At 36.6% G+C, this 20,170-nt stretch overlaps 1 protein-coding gene across 3 annotated transcripts in view; it reads right to left on the bottom strand.

Moving 5' to 3' along the window:
- FCHO2 (FCH and mu domain containing endocytic adaptor 2) overlaps positions 1–20,170 on the bottom strand; it is a 119,338-nt gene that overhangs the window by 85,436 nt on the left and 13,732 nt on the right. For all 3 annotated transcript variants that reach the window (XM_059061773.2, XM_067031139.1, XM_067031138.1), the window contains exons 2-3: positions 14,616–14,707; positions 1,481–1,555 (exon numbers count right to left, since the gene is read on the bottom strand). In XM_059061773.2, coding sequence (XP_058917756.1) covers positions 1,481–1,555; positions 14,616–14,707 — 167 coding nt within the window. The remainder of the gene's footprint in view (positions 1–1,480; positions 1,556–14,615; positions 14,708–20,170) is intronic.

Genomic DNA, 20,170 nt, shown 5'->3' with positions numbered 1-20,170 from the left:
TTAAAGTATCATTCCATTTTTTAAAGTTTGACATACACAACTTTTTTCTGGTCAGGTAATACAAGTTAATGTACAATGAGCACTAAGAAAGGAAATTGACCAACCCAAAATACATTTAAATGCAACTAAATACAGAAAGATAAAATTCAATTCTTGCCTAAATATGCATCAGTAAACAAAAACATTAATATTTAAAATCTTTATAATCTTAAGTAACAACACTAACACAAAAAATAAAATATCACCTATTATTCATGAACGGCACATATTCCAAAGACAGAAATGTTTTCAGTAACTTTATTAGAAAACACATGTTTTTTTCTACCTCCCACCTGGTAAACTAAAAATAAGAATTTCCTATATTAAAACCATGGCCTCATACTGAGTGAAGTAAGTCAGACATAGAAAGACAAATATCATATGATACTGCTTATATGTGGAATCTAAAAAAAAGGGGGGTACAAATGAACTTATTTACAAAACAGAAATGGAGTCATGGATGTAGAAAACAAACTTACGGTTCCCAAGGGATGGGGGGGGATAAACGGGGAGATTGGGACTGACATATACACTCTACTATATATAAAACAGATAACTAATAGCCCGCTGAATAGCACAGGGAACTCTACTCACTACTTTGTAATGGCCTACTTGGGAAAAGGATCTTAAAAAAAACAAAAACAGAAGTAGAGTCACAGATGTAGAAAACAAACTTATGGTTACCAGAGGGTGGGGTGAGGGGGGAGAACTGGGAGACTGGGACTGACGTATACATACTAGTATATCTAAAATAGATAACTAATCAGAACCTATTGTATAGCACAGGGAACTCTACTCAATACTCTGTAATGGCCTACTTGGGAAAAGAATCTAAAAAAAGAGTGGATATTTGTATATGTATAACTGACTCACTTTGCTGTACACCTGAAATGAATACAACATTGTAAATCTACTCCAATAAAAAGTTTTTAAAAATAATAAATATTTCTAAAATATCAATCATACTGGAAACCTAAAAGAATGAGTATATGAAAGAAAAATAAGTTATTTGTTAAAAAAAAAAAAACATGGTCAATTGGTTAAAGCTAGCTTCTGTTATTCCAGTTACTTCCTGGCCCTTCGACTGTGGTCAATAAAGAAGAAATTATGTTTTAGAAGAGGCGCGTCTACATGGAGGAGTTAGAAACAGAAGGCTGCCAGAAAAGTGAGGAGAGATATGGAAAAAGGAAGGAAGAAAGAAGTTGTATTGTGTAGTTTAATAAAGGGAAAAAAGTAAGTTTCATTTACTTTGTGTTAACTGATTCAGCAAATTCAATTATACTTTCTATCAAGTCGAGAATATATTCACACATAGACGCATTTTGAATAAACACATTATATATTATATTTATGAACTATTTTATCCTTAATGGGAACCTACTATTCTCATAAACTTTGCCTAAATCAACAATGAAAGAGTTCTTCAAAGAAATTAACTCACCCAAGTTGTGAATAATTGCTTGCAGATTTTGCTAGTTTTGTCATTGACCTGGAGTACGCCTCTTCTATTGTAGCTCTGTTAAATCAAATTTCCATATTATAATAGCTCTTGTTTAATGACCAAACACATAGCAAAATTATTAAAATACAGTCACAACAGTAGAAACAAAAAGATAACTCAAAGTATATGTTAAAAATAAGTAGGTATGTGGTCATGAATTTCTGGCTTATCTTTAAATGGCCTTTGTGCACATCTACTTAAAGAACTAGTCTGGTATAGAAATAAAATAATGTACTGATATATCACCAAAAAACTTTAGTGAAGTCACTCCTCTTCTTACCTTTAGTATCAATGGTTTTCGGAACAGGAAGTACAAAAGTACTGTTTCTTGCATCCTCTCTATATACAAACTGATTCAGTATGAAAGTCATTTGTGTTTAATATTTCCTTGGTGTACTTAATATAGTTTTATTATTCTTTAACATTGTGAATTCATTATTATGCACATTTAATGGAACAAGACATTGAGGACAGTCATTTGCACAAAACTAAGTATGAATTATTAGCAAGTCTGAGATCCTGAACTTCAGTACCTAATCTAGTCTGCGATTAGATCTAAAACACTAACAAGTATTTCACACTAGGATACTGTGCTTTATATAACTGCTATTCAGCATACAGAATTTTAGGCTAAAAAAATTAAACCATTAAATATAGAATAGAAAAAAATTTTCCTATAGGCACATAACTTACAAATGAAAAATATGACGTCTTGGCCTTCATAACACTACAAAAATTAAGTTCTATCTTACCTCTCCCATAATTACCCTGTCCCTTCTCAATCTGTGCTACCCTTAACAAAGAAACAGTCTACAACCACCACTGCCTTCCAGTTACTTTGATAGCTTCAACTAACATTCTGAGATCAACAAATCCAGATCTCCACCCTGCTCTTGAAGCAAATCATCTGTTTAATATCTAAATGCCTCAAGCATAACTCTAGCTAGACATCTTAATCATCTCAAGCTCAGAATATCCAAACTAAGCTTATCTCCAGACTCTTCCCCAACCCCACAAAATGCTAGCTCCTTAACAAAAAGCAACTATTAACAGTAATTGCCTCTCACTGATGGCACTGTGATTTTTTTTCTGCTCCTTTAAACTTTTGTGTGTCTTTTTAATATACTATATTACAAGAGTAGTACTTTGATACTTCTTAGAAAGTTAATACAGAAATAGTATCTCAATGAATAAGTTTAACAGCAAGGAAAAAATGGTTCATTTCCAGTACTAGTAAATTGATCCAAAAACCTTCCAATGAGAAAATGAGAAAAAGCTGGAGAGGTGGTGGGTGTGCCTAAAAGGCATCAGAGAACTAAAGAGGCAGTTAAAATCAGCAGGCCAAGACCCAAGAGAAAGCTATCTAGAGAAGAGAGACAGAGAGGTAGGGCAGCTTTTCCCTTGGGGCATCTACAAAGGGCAGCTGATCCTGAGAAGCAGAGCAAAGCCTCTCAAGGTAAGGGAGACAAAACTAGCTTCAGACTTGCCAAAGGTGGGGAGCATGGAAAATCCCATACCCTTTAAACTGAGACTCAGAGTAAGGAATATAAGGAGTTAAGGATGAACCGTAAGTAGGCAAGCTCTCAAAAGGACTGCAAATATCTTTCCAAGCTGATATTGGATCCTGCATGGTTGTCTTATATATTCATACAACCACCAGGTACATAAGGAAACAAGACAAGATGAACCACCAGCAGAAGCAAATTTAACAATGTTCCACACGCTAAGATTACAAAGCTTAGACTTTATGAGTTTATGCATTATGTTCAAGGAGCCAGTCGATTAAATCAAGAATTTCACTAGAGAGCTAGAAATCATTTTTCAAAACTGGGAGAAAGCACAGCAAATTTGAAAAAAATATAAATTCTATATCTGAAAAATACAATAACCAAAATTAGTATCTCAATGGATGCAGTTTAACTGTAGATTCAATACACTGTAGTGAGATGTAAACTAGAAAGAGGTGAGAAGATCTATTCTGGATTAAAGCTCAGTGAAACATAAACTAACATAACATGGTAAATCAACTATACTCCAATAAAAATTAATTTAAAAAAGAAAAAAAGCTCAGTGAAACAAAAGAATGGAAAACAGAGAAGAGAAATAAAAGACAAAGGACAGAGCAAAAAGGTCTAACATGTGTAAAGAAAGTAAGAATGGGTCAGAAGAAATATATATTTGCAAAGATAATGACAGAGAATTTTCCAAAACTGACCACAGATATCAAACCACAGGTTCAAGTGCCCAACAAACCATAAGAGGATAAATAAAAAGTATGTACATCTAGTCACATCATAGTAAAACTGCTGAAAGTCAAAGACAAAAGGAAAATTTTAAAAACAGCTAAACCTTTCCCACCATAAAACGTTACCTTCAAAGGAACAATAATTAGCCTGATAGCTAACGTCTCAACAGTAGATAATGCAATGGTCTTCAAAGAATTTTTTTTAATCTAGTAAAATGCAAAACTATAAAACTCCTAGAAAATAACATAGGAGAAAACTTAGATGACCTTGGGTATGGTGATGTCTTTTTAGATAGAACACTATAGACATGACCTATGAAAGAACTCATTGATGAGCTGGACTTCATTAAAATTAAAAACTCTGCTCTGTGAAAGATGATGTCAAGAAAATAAGAGGACAAGCCACAGACTGGGAGAAATTATTTGCCGAAGACAAAAGAGAGAAAAAAAAAAAGCTATCCCAAATATACACAGAACTCTTAAAACTCAACAATAAGAAAACAAACAACCTGATTAAAAAATGGGCCAAAAACTTTGACACCTCACCAAAGACAATATACAGATGACAGATAAGCAAAAGAAAAGATGCTCCACATCATATGTCATCAGGGAAATGTAAATTAAAACAAGATACCACTACATACCTATTAGAATGGCCAAAGTCTGAAACACTGACAACACCAAATACCAGCAAGGATGTGGAGCAACAGAAATTCTCATTCATTGCTGGTGAGAATGCAAAGTGATACAGCCACTTTGGAAGACAGTTTGGCAGTTTCTGACAAAACTAAACTTATTCGTACCCTACAATCTAGGAATTGTGTTCTTTCCTATATACTCAGAGGAGCTGAAAACTTATGTTCACACAAAAACACACACAAGTATGTTTATAGCAGCTTTATTCATAACTGCCAAAACTCAAAAGCAACCAAGATGTCCTTCAGTAGATGAATGGATAGATGATGGATAAATAATTCATATCCAGACAATAGAATATTATTCAGCATATTACTAAGTGAAAGAAGCCAATCTGAAAATGCTATTACATACTGTATGATTCCAACTACGGCTGACCTTTGAACAACATGGGTTTGAACTGTGTGGGTCCACTTATACACAGATTTTTTTCAACAAATACAAACTATAGTACTAAATGGTCCACAGTTGGTTGAATCCACAGATACAGAACTGCAGATATGAAGTGCCCACTGTAAAGGTATATACAGATATTCAACTGCACTGAGTGTTGGCACCCCTAACCCCTGTGCTATTTAAGGGTCAACTACATATGACATTCTGGAAATGGCAAAACTATGGAGACATTAAAACAAAGCACAGACGATTCTAGGCAGTGAAAATACTCTGCAAAATATTATAATGATGGATATATGTCATCATACGTTTGACCAACCCACAGAATGTATAACACCAAGAGTGAACCCCAAGGTAAACGATGGATTTTGGGTGATTAGGATGTATGAATGCAGGTTCATCCTTGGTTTAAAAAAAAAAAAAAAGGTACCATTCTGGTGAGTAATGTTGATAATGGGGGAGGCTATGCATGTCTGGGGGCAGGGGACATATGGAAAATCTCTGTACCTTCCTCTCAATTTTGTTGTAAACCTAAAACTGCTCCAAAAAAGACTTTAAAAAAACCCTACTAACTAGAATTCCATACCCAGCAAAAATATAAATGAAAGTAAACCCCTAATAAAATAACAGATCTAGGTGATGAGCATCAATGGCTACTAACATCACAAAAGAGATATAACCAGATATTATACGCCTCTGATGGAAGTACACACCACCGCCGATGAAGTATTCTTGTCAAAATATTGAACTGAATTTGATCTAGTTGCTACATTCAAATAACAATTTATAAGAAATATAGGAGTAAAGGAAAATGTTAAATAAAACTATGAATATGCAATTAGCATATTCCAGGATTTGAGACCCTCTACAGAATAATTTGGTTTCTTAAACAAACAAAAAAAAAAGTAAGGAAGGAGTGAGGAGAACTATAGATTAAGAGACTCAAGTCACATCAATCAAACATAGTGTATAACTCTTGCTGGGATATCGATTAGAGGAAATCAATTATGTGTATCGTGTGTGTATATGGCAATCGAGAAAAAGTGAGCACTGACTGGATATTTGGTGATATTAGGAATACTACATTTTTAGATAAGGTAACATACTATAGTTATGTTTTTTAAACAGCCCTTATTTTTCACAGACACGAATGAAACGCTAATGGATGAAATGCAATGTTTCTGAATCTAAGATCCACTTTATAACAGTTCAAGGGTAGTGGTATGGGACTTCCCTGGTGGCGCAGTGGTTAAGAATCCGCCTGCCAATGCAGGGGACACAGGTTCGAGCCCTGGTCCGGGAAGATCCCACATGCCGTGGAGAAACTAAGCCCGCGCGCCACAACTACCGAGCCTGCGCTCTAGAGCCCGCGAGCCACACTACTGAGCCCATGCACCACCAACTGCTGAAGCCTGTGCACCTAGAGCCCATGCTCCGCAACAAGAGAAGCCACTGCAATGAGAAGCCTGCGCACCGCAACGAAGAGTAGCCCCCGCTTGCCGTAACTAGAGAAAGCCCGTGCATGGCAACGAAGACCCAACGCAGCCAAAAATAAATATAAAAAATAAATTTTTTAAAAAATGATTAAAAATGAAAAATAGTGGTATGGAATAGACGGAACAAGCCTGGCCATGATTTGACAATGTTGAAGCTCAGTGATTGCAACATGGAAGTTCATTATATTAAGTTCCTAACTTCTGAGTAAGTTTTATATATGTTTGAAAGTGTCCATAATAAAAAGTTTTTAAAATAAAGATAAATTAAAGATATGATCAGACTAACAAAAATTGAGAATTCATCACCAGAAAATCCACATTAAGGAATATAAAAAGATGTGGGTGTTTTTTGGCCGTACACGGGCCTTTCACTGTTGTGGCCTCTCCTGTCGCGGAGCACAGGCTCCGGACGCGCAGGCTCAGCGGCCATGGCTCACGGGCCCATCAGATCCACGGCATGTGGGATCTTCCCAGACCAGGGCACGAACCCGCATCCCCTGCATCGGCAGGTGGACTCCCAACCACTGTGCCACCAGGGAAGCCATAAAAGATGTTTTTTAAAGAGAAGAAAAGTGATCCAGAACAAAATATCAGAGAAAAAGTAAATAATTTTAATAAATCTAAAAAATGACTATATAGGAACTTGCCTGGTGGTACAGTGGTTAAGAATCCGCCTGCCAGTGCAGGGGACATGGGTTTGATCCCTGCTCCAGGAAGATGCAACATGCCACGGAGCAACTAAGCCGTGCGCCACAACTACTGAGCCTGCACTCCACAGCCCACAAGCCACAACTACTGAGCCTGCGTGCCACTGAAGCCCGTATACCTAGAGCACGTGCTCCACAACAAGAGAAGCCACTGCAATGAGAAGCCTGCACACCACAACAAAGAGTAGCCCCTGCTCACCACAACTAGAGAGACCCCACACAGAGCAATGAACACCCAACCCAGCCAAAAAAAATTAATTAATTTAAAAAAAAGAAAAGATCAACTAGGTTAAATATTAAAAATATTTTTAAATTACCATTAATTTTGTTAGATGGGTAATATTATTGTCTTCTAAGTCATTAGCTGTTAGAGATACATACATACATAGGGACTTCCCTGGTGGCGCAGTGGTTAAGAATCCACCTGACAATGCAGGGGACACGGGTTTGATCCCTGGTCCGGGAGGATCCCACATGCCGCGGAACAACGAAACCCGTGCACCAAAACTACTGACCCTGTGCTCTAGAGCCGAACCATAATTACTGAGCCCACGCACTGCAACTACTGAAGCCTGTGCACCTAGAGCCCATGCTCCGCAACAAGAGAAGCCCACGCACTGCAATGAAGAGTAGCACCCACTTGCCGCAACTAGAGAAAGCCTGCGTGCAGCAACGAAGACCCAACACAGCCAAAAAAAAAAAAAAAAAAAACAAAAATTCTCTGGCCTACGGACCTGTCCATAGGATCAAGCTGCACATTTAAGAAAAAAAAAGAAACACATACATAAGTATCTATGGAGGTAATAATTTGATGTCAGGGAACTGTTTCAAACAAGACTGTCAAAATACTAAAAACTGTTGAAACTATATTATAGTTCATTACTTAGTGGTTTGTAATACTTTCCCTATTTTTTTGGCTAAGTGTGAAAATTTTCAAATAAAAAGCTAAAGAAACACACAACAAAAATGGCATATAAGTATATATTTCCACAATAAAAAGTATTTTAAAAATAGAAAACTTTTAATTTCCAGAGTAAAAAGTTAAACACACACACACACACACACACACAAATGGCATATAAATCATGTAAGTCAGGAGGTGGTAGTGTTCTCAGGTTCCTGCATTTTCAGGAAGATGATAAAAGTTCCAATTATTATTAGAAATTAATACATCAAGGAAATATGTTATAATCTCTAGGATAACCACTAAAAGAATGAAGCTATTACTTCTAAAGTGATAGAAGAAAAAAAATTAATAGAATAAAAAAAACTTTTTAAGGCCAAAAGGCATGAAAGAGGAGGACAAAATACAAAACAAGTAGGATAAATAGAAAAAAAAATACTAAAGGGGTTAGCAAACTGCAGCACCATCAGCAAATCTAGCCAATTGTTTGTCTTCATAAATAAAGATTAGAATACATCCATGCTCATTTATTTACATGTTGGTTACAGCTGCTTTTGTACTAAAAGAACAGAGCTGAATAGTTGCAACAGAGACCAGACCACGCACAAAGCCTTTACACAAAAAGTTTGACAACCTCTGACACAACAAATTTGAACCCAAATATATCTGCAAATATACTGTATGTAAAGGACTAAGTGCTCCAATTAAAGAATAAAGATTGTGAAAATGGCTTTAAAAACAAGAGAGAAACATATCTACACCACAGGAACACAGCTAAGGAAAAAAATGCAAACACTATGCAAACACTAACCAAAAGCAAACAGATGACACTTTAATAACAACAAAGAAGACTTCAAGGCAAAAACACTGCTAGAGACATAAAAGGACACTGCATAATGAATGAAAAATAAGTTCAAATCACCTGAAGATGTCATAGTTCTAAATTTCTATCCATCTACTAACATGGCCCCAAATATATAAAGCAAAAATTGGCAGAACTACATGGATGAACATTCACAATCAATATGAAAGATTTTCAAAACAGCTCTTTCAGGAACTGATAAAATGAGCAGGATTAAAAATCAAAAACCAGTGAGGATATATTAGAATTAAACAACAGAATTCACAAATTTACCATAATAAATACATATAGAACTCAACACCCAACAGATACAAAATATTTTCAGGTACATAGAGATATTTAGTAAACTGACTCTACCCTGGTCCATAAACCAAGTGTCAACAAATTTCAAAACACTGAAATCATACAGGTTATGTTCTCTAATCACAATGCAATTAAGCATGGAATCAACAGGAAGAATATTCCTTTAAAAATCAACGTACTTGGAAATTAAGAAATGCACTTCTAAATAACCCACAGAGGCAAGAAAGAAAACACAATGAAACTTCAAAAATTTAAACAAAGTATAATGAAAATCCTATTTCTCAAAACTAGTGGAGTAGAACAAAAGCTATGCTTGAGAGAAATTTATAGAGTTAAATGAATGTCAGAAAAGAAAAAAAGTTGAAAATCATTAAGTTAAGCATCCATCCCCCCAAATTTAAAGAACAGAAAACTGAACACAAAGTTGAAGGAAATAAAGAAGTTAATGAAACAATATAAATATAAAAAAGAGAAAAAGTCCATAATTGGTTCTTTGTACACACTATTAAAAACAACAAGCATCAAATGAGACTGATCATGAAAAAAGGGAGAAGGGGGCTTCCTTGGTGGTGCAGTGGTTGAGAGTCTGCCTGCCGATGCAGGGGACACGTGTTCGTGCCCCGGTCTGGGAGGATCCCACATGCCGCGGAGTGGCTGGGCCCGTGAGCCATGGCCGCTGAGCCTGCGCGTCCGGAGCCTGTGCTCCGCGACGGGAGAGGCCACAACAGTGAGAGGCCCGCGCGTACCACAAAAAAAAAAAAATAATAAAAATAAAATATATATATATATATATATATATAAAACTTATCAAACTCACAGAAGAGCTGCAATATCTGCATAGTCCTGTAACTATTTAAAAAAATTAAATATGTGATTTAAAACCTTCCTACAAAGACAGTTTCAAGCCCAGAAGGATTTACCAGCAAATTCTATAAAACACATAAGGAAGAAACTATAATCTCCCACAAATTTTTCCAGAGAATACAAAAATAGGGTATACTCCCCAACCCCTTTTAATGAAGCCAACAAACCTTGATTAGTAAAACGTAAGAAGGATATTTAGAGAAAGGAAATTTTCAGGCCAATCTCACTGATAAATACAGATGCAAACATAAGAAATAAAATCATAGCAAACTGTTCTATTACTGTAGAAAAACGATAATACATCTCCACCACAAAGTTTCGTTTATACCAGGAAAGGGAAGTTAGTTTAACATTCAAAATTCAATGTAATTCAGACTAACAAAAGAAAGAAAACATCCATTCATGATTTTTTTTTAGAAAGGAAAACAAAAGCCTTACCAAAATAGTATGCATAATTTCCATAATCTGATAAATAGCAGGGAAAAAAACTAGAATAAATATTTGAGTGAAATGTGAGACTGGGAACAAGATAAGGATGCCTATCATCATCATTTCTATTCAGCATTACACTGGAGGTATTTTCCAGGGCAATAAGAAAAAGAAATAAAAGGTATAAAAAGGTATTAAAAAGGGAGAGATAAAACTGTCATTTTCACAAGATGATTGCACACACAAAATCCAAAAGAATGTACAGATAAATAAAATTACCAGAATAAACAAGAATCGCCAGGCTGCTGGACAACATATAAAACTCAAACGCATTTACATAAATTTGCAACACATAACTGACAAACTGCTTTTAAACTAGAATATATAAAGAATTCCTTCAGGGCTTCCCTGGTGGCGAAGTGGTTGAGAGTCCCCCTGCCAATGCAGGGGACACGGGTTCGTGCCCCAGTCCGGGAAGATCCCACATGCCGTGGTGCGGCTGGGCCCGTGAGCCATGGCCGCTGAGCCTGTGCGTCCGGAGCCTGTGTTCCGCAACGGGAGAGGCCAAAACAGTGAGAGGCCCGCGTACCGCAAAAAAAAAAAAAAAAAAAAAAAAAAAAAAAGAATTCCTTCAATTTATTTTTTAAAAGGAAGAAAAAAAACAGAAAAATAGGCAAAAAGATGAAGAGATACTTCATAAAAGAAAAGATGCAAATGGCCAATAAACATATGAAAGGATGTTCAATCTCATTATTCATCAGGGAAACACAAGTTAAAACCACAATGAGAGAATACTACTTATCAGAATGGATCAAATTAAAGGACAGACAAAACCAAGTGTTGATGAGGACATGCAGCAACTGGAACTCTCCAACTAGGCTGCTGTTGGTGTAAATTGGTACAACCACCTTGGAAAATTCTTTGGCATTAACTACTAGAGTTGAACATACACATGCTCTAAGACCTGGCAATTCGACTCCAGGGTAAATCACTAATATAAATATGTGTATACTGAGACATGTGTACAAGAATATTCAAAGCAGTATTACTTGTAGCAGTTAAAAACTGGTAACATCCCAAATGTCTGTCAACAGTAGTAGATAAATACATTTAGTAAATTTACATAATTTAATATTAAACAGCATTGTAAATAAATTATACTAAATTCAACACGAATCTCACAAAAGTGCTGAGTAACAGGAGTCAGAAAAAATATCTACTCTATGATTAAATTGATACACTCATTACAAAGTTCAAAAAATAGGCAAAACTAACTTCCTTCAACAGATAAATAAATTACAATATATCCATAAATGGAATATTACTCAATAACAAAAAAGAATGAATTACTGATACATGCAACAACATGGACCAATCTCAAAATAAATACACTGAGTGAAAGCACTGGACAACCAAGTATATCCTATATGATTCCATTTACATTAAATTCTAGAAAATGCAAACTAACCTAAATGTCGAAAGCAGATGAGTAGTTGCTTATGGATGGGGGGGGACAGAAGGAAGGAATTAGAAAGAAGAGATGAATATGTTCACTATCTTGATTGTGGTGATGGTCATGAGTGCATGCATATGTCAAAATGTATGAAATTGTACACTTTAAATATGTGCAGCATATTGTGTGTCAATTATACCTCAATAAAGCTGTAAGGAGGGAAGAAAGAAAAGAGCAAAGGAGAAAGGGAGGAGAAATGAAGGGAGCATGGAAGTGGGGAGGAGAGGATGAGGATATGAGAGAAAGCAAGTCTGAATGACTAAGCTAAGAAGTTATTTAACCTTTCTGGGTCCCAATCTTCTTATCTATAAAATAGGACTTAAGAGTTTTGACAGTTAAATGAGATAATGTATGCAAAGTCCTTAGTGCACAGCATATGTTTTTATGTCTATCTTTTCTTCCTTTCTTTATCATTCACTCCTTCAAGAAATATGAGTATCCAATTGTGCCAGGCTCTGTGATAGGCACTGGATACAACAGAATATTGTATACTGTTCCCCTATAAGGAACAGAAACAATAACAAATAACAAAACTGAGTAATTACAACATTTTATAAACACTACAAAGAGATATATGATGTTGAGAGAAATTACAATAAGTGATTTTGACCTAGTCAGAGAGATTAGGAAAGGCATCCCTGGAGAAGTGAGCACACTGCTGACCTCTTAAGGTCAGCAAGTACAAACAACGACTAAGCAAGTACAAAATCTGGACTGAAAAAAAAGCCTGTCAATAAAATAGCCAATGTCTCTGGAGAGGAAAAAGGAGTCTGAATAAAGAGGAGTCTAGTGTGAGCTAAAGCTTAAAAGGCAATTTGGGGTTAGACCACCACACAGTTCTGTCTTAAGAGCAATAGGAAGCCTCTGAAATGGTTTAAACAAGGAGTAACAAACTGATCTGTAGTTTGAAAAAAAAAAAAACAACAACAACACTCCAATTACAGTACAGAGAATAAGTTGCAGGAGAACAAGAATGAATGTGGATAGGCCAGTTAGGTGCTACTGCTGCAGTCCAGGCAACAATAATGATAAGCCTGGATCAGGACAGTGATGTTAGAAATACATGCTATCAAAAAATCTTTACTGAGGGCCTACTAAGGGCCGAGCTCTATCCTAAGTGCAGGGAGAATGAACAATAAGCAAAAAAGACAAAAAAAAAATAAAAACTCCCTGACCTTGTGGGGTTTACAGTCTAGTGGGGAGAAACAGACAGACAAATAAATAAGTAAAATATCACTTATATCTGGTGATTGTTAAGTGCTATGAAACTATGAAGAAAAATAAAGTAAGGAAGGGGGAGTGAAAGGAGGTGTTGTCTCACTGCCCACAGAATCATTAAGGGGTCAGATTCGAGCAAAGAAGGGATGACCCAGGAGTCCTGGACTTCTTAACTGACATAAATAGGGCTAAAAAGCATAATTACCACTGCTCTGTTGGTCTCAAGGTAGATAATTATAGTAGTGATGTAAGTATTGGGGGAGAAGGAGGCTAGGGGATGTACCAGGAGGTGCAGAGTTCTTGAGTCTCTGCTTTTACTCTTTCCAGTGATGAAAAGTGAGCCAGTAAGGGACAGCTTTATCCATAGCACTTAGGGCTTTATGGTCCCCCTTTTAACTCCAGTAGAATGATGGAAGTCAAAGAGGATTTATCTAACATGGAATAGTTTGGTCCCCAATTCCTACCAGTTGACAAACTCTGTGAAGCAGAAGCTGCCTCTTTACCCCCAAAATCCAGACAAGTGCCTGGCACACAGCAGACATGGGATATATATTGAAAGAATAAATGAATGAAGTATTGTATCTAAAGGCTAAGTATCCCTATATTAGCAAGGTAAAGATTTTAAATGTGTTCACATAAAAATTACCAAGTGGGTCCAGCCACAAAATAGCCTTAATCAAATCAAATTATACTGATTTTATCATATAATAACGCATATATGTGGAATCTAGAAAAAATTGTACAGATGAACTGCTTTGCAAGGCAGAAATAGAGACACAGATGTAGAGAACAAACGTATGGACACCAAGGGGGGAAAGCGGGGTGGTGGTGGTGGGATGAATTGGGAGATTAGGGTTGACATATATACACTTATATAAAATAGATAACTAATAAGAACCTGCTGTATATAAAAAAATTTTTTTAATTATACTGATTTTAATAGTTGTTAACTGACTTATATTCTAAGAGTAATAAAAAATTATGTTTCTAAATTTGCACAATTTAAAAACATATATGTAGGACTTTTTAAAAATAAAAGTTATGATAATACATAATTAAACTACAAGTTCAGAAAACAGTCTTTTCAAATTATTTTAATGTTTGTTTAGTGACATATTTGTTTAGAGAAATGGTAATATCTTATCCTACATAATTCCTCAGTTTTTCTACTGTATCACCTTGCTAGCATATTCTGAAAAATATATAGATAATATTTTCAAGCAGTGATCTGCAAATCAGGAGCTTATCAATGCCACTGACAGCCACTATTTAGCCCTCAGTGTGTAGATGACAGAGAACCACTACTTGAAAGTATAACTATAGTGTACTTTTTTAAAGTGTAACTGATTACTTTTATCTAAATCCAACTAAAATTTTCTCATTTATATTCTGAAATTTATCTTGATAATGAATTGTTAAATGACTTATTAAAAAATACATACCTTTCTCTTACAAAATCTGCTAGTTCTTTTGTCGATATCTGTCCATATTTCATATTATGGTAAAGGACATCAAAGCCACTATTTTTTTCCCCCTAAAATTTAAAAAGATTTTTAGTTTAACAAAGAGATCAAAATGACTTAAGAATAACTAACATGCAATTCTAATGCTCAAATGAGCTGTTTTTCCTTAATTTAACCATTGTTGTTCTAACTGTATAAATTTAAACTGTATCAAAGGAATACTATATGCTTTGATCCAGTTTACAATATATTACATACACACAACACACACATACACACTCTATAATCACTCATAAGGATATATTAATGAAATTCATCTGAAATTTTAATAAATAATTGCAGCATAATTTAGAAAAGATAAACATGGACCTTTTAAAATACATTATCAAATCCCAGGTCAATTCCTTTAACCTGCATTGAGGGATTCCTGATTATTTAACTCAGAGTCTGTACTTTAAAATAACTGAATCTTGACTTTTGAGTCAAGACAGAATTTACTAATCACACAAGCACTAAATACCACAAAACACTTTATAATCACTAATCTAAGTCTTTCAATAAACTTAAACAACTTGAGATGTGAGAAAGGAGATAAAAATTTAATAAAAGAGCAGTAACAGTCTATTGGCTAGTCCTCAACTAATGGGAAATTAATAGAACTAGGCTACTACACAACCCTAGAAAATCCTAATGCCATTTAATCCAATATAAAGCTAAATTAGCAAGTCATAACAAAGAAAACATCAGAAATATCAATTTTATAGGTGAAATGAAAGACTATTTATAAACTAAGCTCAACAACACTTTTTGCAGTTAGCAGTTTTTATTTTTCTTCAGTGACAATAATGAAGAATTGAATATATCTGTTGGAAATAGAAAGCAATGCTGTAAGCAAGTGTTATGCAAACTGAAACTTAATTTTCCACAGTCCACCAAAAACAGGAAACATATTATAGGAACTTCCTGCTAAGTTGAAGTGATCCCTAATAAACCTGTCAGCTAATATAGCAAGTAATTAGACTGTTAATACATACAATGAATTAAAATATCATATTTGTAATAAGATAATACAAATAATATCCCTAGCATTTTGAACATCCACTTCCATTTATCAAGAATATAAAATAGGGCTTCCCCGGTGCCACAGTGGTTGAGAAACCGCCTGCCAATGCAGGGGACACGGGTTCGATCCCGGGTCTGGGAAGATCCCACATGCCGCGGAGCAACTAAGCTCGTGTGCCACACAACTACTGAGCCTGTGCTCTAGAGTCCGTGAGCCACAACTACTGAGCCTGTGTGCCGCAACTACTGAAGCCTGCGTGCCTAGAGCTCGTGCTCCACGAGAGAAGCCACTGCAATGAGAAGCCCGCGCACGGCAACGAAGAGTAGCCCCCTCTCGCCGCAACTAGAGAAAGCCCGCGCGCAGCAATGAAGACCCAACACAGCCATAAATAAATAAATAAATAAATAATTTGTTTTTTTAAAAAAAGAATATAAAATAAAACCATAGTCTCCTATAAACCTAAACACATCCATTTGGCTTCCACAATTTTTCATGTTTAAAATAAAGAAGAGGGCTTCCCTGGTGGCGCAGTGGTTGAGAGTCCGCCTGCCAATGCAGGGGACACGGGTTCGTGCCCCGGTCCGGGAAGATCCCACATGCCGCGGAGTGGCTGGGCCCGTGAGCCATGGCCGCTGAGCCTGCACTCCGCAACGGGAGAGGCCACAACAGTGAGATGCCCGCATACCCCCAATAATAATAATAATAATAATAAAATAAAAAATTAAAAATAAATAAAATAAAATAAAGAAAAAAATCTGTGATCTAACTTTAATTCTTTACTTTCTCTGGGTTTTTCATGCAAATTTATTCCAGTCAAAATAATATTCTCTGAAATAACCATTAACACTAGTCTATAGCAAGCAAAAATAACATCATCATGCAGATTAGTAAAGTTATAGACAAAATAATCAAGGGCCTGAATCCTCCAAGGGATCCATTCCATTACTTGAATATAATACAGAAACTACAAATAATTAAACTATCCACCAACTCCCATAACATAGTCATGAACCCTGAAAAAAACAAATCTGAAATCTAAAACTATAAAATCCAAAGTCTGGAGCTCTCAGTCCCCAAAGTTCTCCCCTGACTGCCGCCAGCAGCGGCGGGTCCTCAAAGTGCAGCAACAATCGACGAGGGGGGTAGGGAACTGAACGCACCAAGGTATGGAATCAGAAGGACACAAGCAACTGATGGTTGCAAGGCAAGTTTAATAACAAAGCATAGCCATATATATACACCCCTAAAGCAGGGAATTTGCTTAGTCACGCCTTATCGGCATCAGCTGGTTGATTGGCTTCTCAGCTTAGTCACGCCTTATCGGCATCAGCTGGTTGATTGGCTTCTCGGCTTCTCCCTCAAAGGCACCAATTTCCCCTCCAGGGTTGCTTTTCCTAGCTTTAGGGAACAACCAGGGACTCCCAGTAACTGAGCAGGTCCCTGGAGCGATTTGGCCAAAGGCCATCTCCTTTTTTTACGTTCATACCATAAAGTCCAGGATGCATACCAAGGAGAGTACAATCGGGCCCTGAGGCTTATGAGGGTCTTAATGGCGCCTTCCTCAGAGGGCAATGCTCGCCACATTTCCTCCTCTTTTATTTTTTAAAGCTTGATAATGCAGTTTCAACCCATACACCTCCTGACGAAGAGCAGCGAGACGGCCAAAAATAAGCGTAATAAACAAGGTAATGCAATTAACATCAACAATACACATGACCCCACGGTAATCAATCCTGTGAGTCCATTTTGAAACCAATGCATTGGGTTTAACCATTGAAGCTGATCCAAGAGTCCTTGAATTAATTGTTGGGGCCCGTCTTCTTGTAGATGAGCTTCTTGAATTGCTTGTATTTCCGCATTAATTTTTTTGTATGTCCAAACTAATGTGTCCATTAGTCCATACACTTAAAAAGTGCATTTTTACTTTGTTCCAATCCCAGTCAGTTTCATTATAAGCGTGTTGAGTCACACAAATCCAAGTATATTTAGCATGGCAAATCAAACACATTTTCAATTTTAAAGCCATAATTTGGTCTCCTAAACCTATGAGAGCATTTTTTAACTCATCAACCTCAGTTTTTAGTTGAGTATCAATATGACTTTGTAATGCTAATGCAATACTGGTATTTTTAGACAATTGATTAACAATGTGCTTGTTGTACAGTTTTACTTAATGCTAAACCGGCGGTAGCGGCTATGGCTGTTAAAGCGGCTAAGGCTAATATGCTACATATTAATATTCCAATGAATCATTTAGGTCTTTTTAAAGCTTCAGATAATTCTAGCCAAGCTTGCATGCTAGTACTATGATACCATGGTTCAGAAATATTTACAGGCAGCATTACATACGAAGGTTGTTTTAACATCATAACAGAAAAAGTTCCTTTCACAGGCAGAATGAAAGTACTAAAAATACAATTCTGACAAGTTATATTATATCCTAAGGAACCAGAAATAAACTCAATCTGTAAATCTCCTATTAGCAAGGCATATGAGGGTGTAACACAAGTAATAACCGGTTGATAAGAATAAGACAATGCAAACTTCCCAAAATCCCAATGCTTATAAAAAACCAAACTATTTTTAGTAACAGAAACTGAAGAAATTAAAATGGTACCATTATAATTTAAGGTGCACCAGATTTGAGAATTCAAAATCAGATTGGGGAAAATCAGAAGGAAAAAAGGAGGGAAACTTCAAACTTGTAACAGCTTTAACTAGCTTTAAACTATGGCCGGCCAGTAAAGTCCCTTGTCCTCCTACATATACTTCAACACAAAAATAGTATCTTTGACTTTGCAGCTTCTATTAGAGCTCCACTTTCAGCTTTATGATTAGACCCATCTTTGTTGCTGTAATTACCAGTCTCATTCTTTCCATTTTTATTGTTGCCCTGTGAAATCATTTTTTCTAGAACAGCAAGAAGATGTAAAGCTTTCTCAGCTTGGTAGGTTAATATATACAGGTCTACGATCAAAAAACACACTGCTTGGGCAAATTTTTCTTCAAAAGGTTCTATGAACTGATAAAGTTTTTCACCAACGGATATGGCTTCTGTATACTGTCGGACTTGATACAGGATGACTGCTTGATTGTAATACAACATACTGTTTTCAAGATCATCTAGTCCATCCATTTCTTCAACAGCCAAGTGCACCTGATTCTTCAATTGGTTAAGTGTCTGTCTTAAACTATCTGTTGTTATCTGGTTACTTTTGAAACTCAGCTACTGCCGTATTCAAAATTATTTTATAATCGTCTTTGTTTATATCTTGTAGGCAGGCAAGATGTTGCAGACAGTCATCATAATTTCCAGCTGTGAAAGCCTGGAAAGCACTGGTGGACAACTCCTTCTCTTGATCAGTGATCTCAGGTCGCTTCTTGGATACTTTTTGTCCCATATTTTTTTACTTCTGACTATTGCCCCGAGTTACTATCAACTTTACTATGTGGCCACACTTTCACTCTTCACTCCGGGGATTCACCTACCGAGATTCAGATGTCCCTCTCGTCCGGTCCCTGTTCGGGCGCCACTTGCCGCCAGCCAAGGCGGGTCCTCAAAGTGCAGCAACAATCGACGAGAGGGGGTAGGGAACTGAACGCACCAAGGTATGGGATCAGAAGGGCACAAGCAACTGATGGTTGCAAGGCAAGTTTAATAACAAAGCATAGCCATATATATACCCCTAAAGCAGGGAATTTGCTTAGTCACGCCTTATCGGCATCAACTGGTTGATTGGCTTTTCGGCTTAGTTAGTCACGCCTTATCGGCATCAGCTGGTTGATTGGCTTCTCGGCTTCTCCCTCAAAGGCACCAATTTCCCCTCCAGGGTTGCTTTTCCTAGCTTTAGGGAACAACCAGGGACTCCCAGTAACTGAGCAGGTCCCTGGAGCGATTTGGCCAAAGGCCATCTCCTTTTTTACGTTCATACCATAAAGTCCAGGATGCATACCAAGGAGAGTACAATCGGGCCCTGAGGCTTATGAGGGTCTTAATGGCGCCTTCCTCAGAGGGCAATGCTCGCCACACCTGACAACTACCAGTTTTCATTTGCACATATTTCTAACAAGTCAGGTTACCTGAGTTCCCAATGTGTATTACGCATATTCATCATGCATATTAAAATCAGAAATCAGCTGGTACTGAAGGTCTATTTACACAAGCACACAGACTATTAGAAGAAATAATATTTACCATCTCTCTTTTTTAAAGAAAACAAGAAAACTTGGAGATCATCTAGTAACTGGGGTAATAAGGTCCTGAGCATTTTGTTTCACTGTTACAGTACTGTAAACATTAATCAATCAAGAAAAGGTTTAAAAAAAAGGGGGGTGGGGGGAATTCCCTGGCAGTCTAGTGGTTAGGACTCCACATTTCCACTGCAAGGGGCCCAGGCTGGATCCCTGGTTGGTGAACTAAGATCTTGCAAGCCACGCAACCACGGCCATAAAACAAACGTTAAATTACCTT

Source organism: Kogia breviceps, chromosome 4 (assembly GCF_026419965.1).
Source record: "Kogia breviceps isolate mKogBre1 chromosome 4, mKogBre1 haplotype 1, whole genome shotgun sequence".
Lineage (NCBI taxonomy): Eukaryota > Metazoa > Chordata > Mammalia > Artiodactyla > Physeteridae > Kogia > Kogia breviceps.
This window is presented reverse-complemented; position numbering and strand designations above follow the sequence as displayed.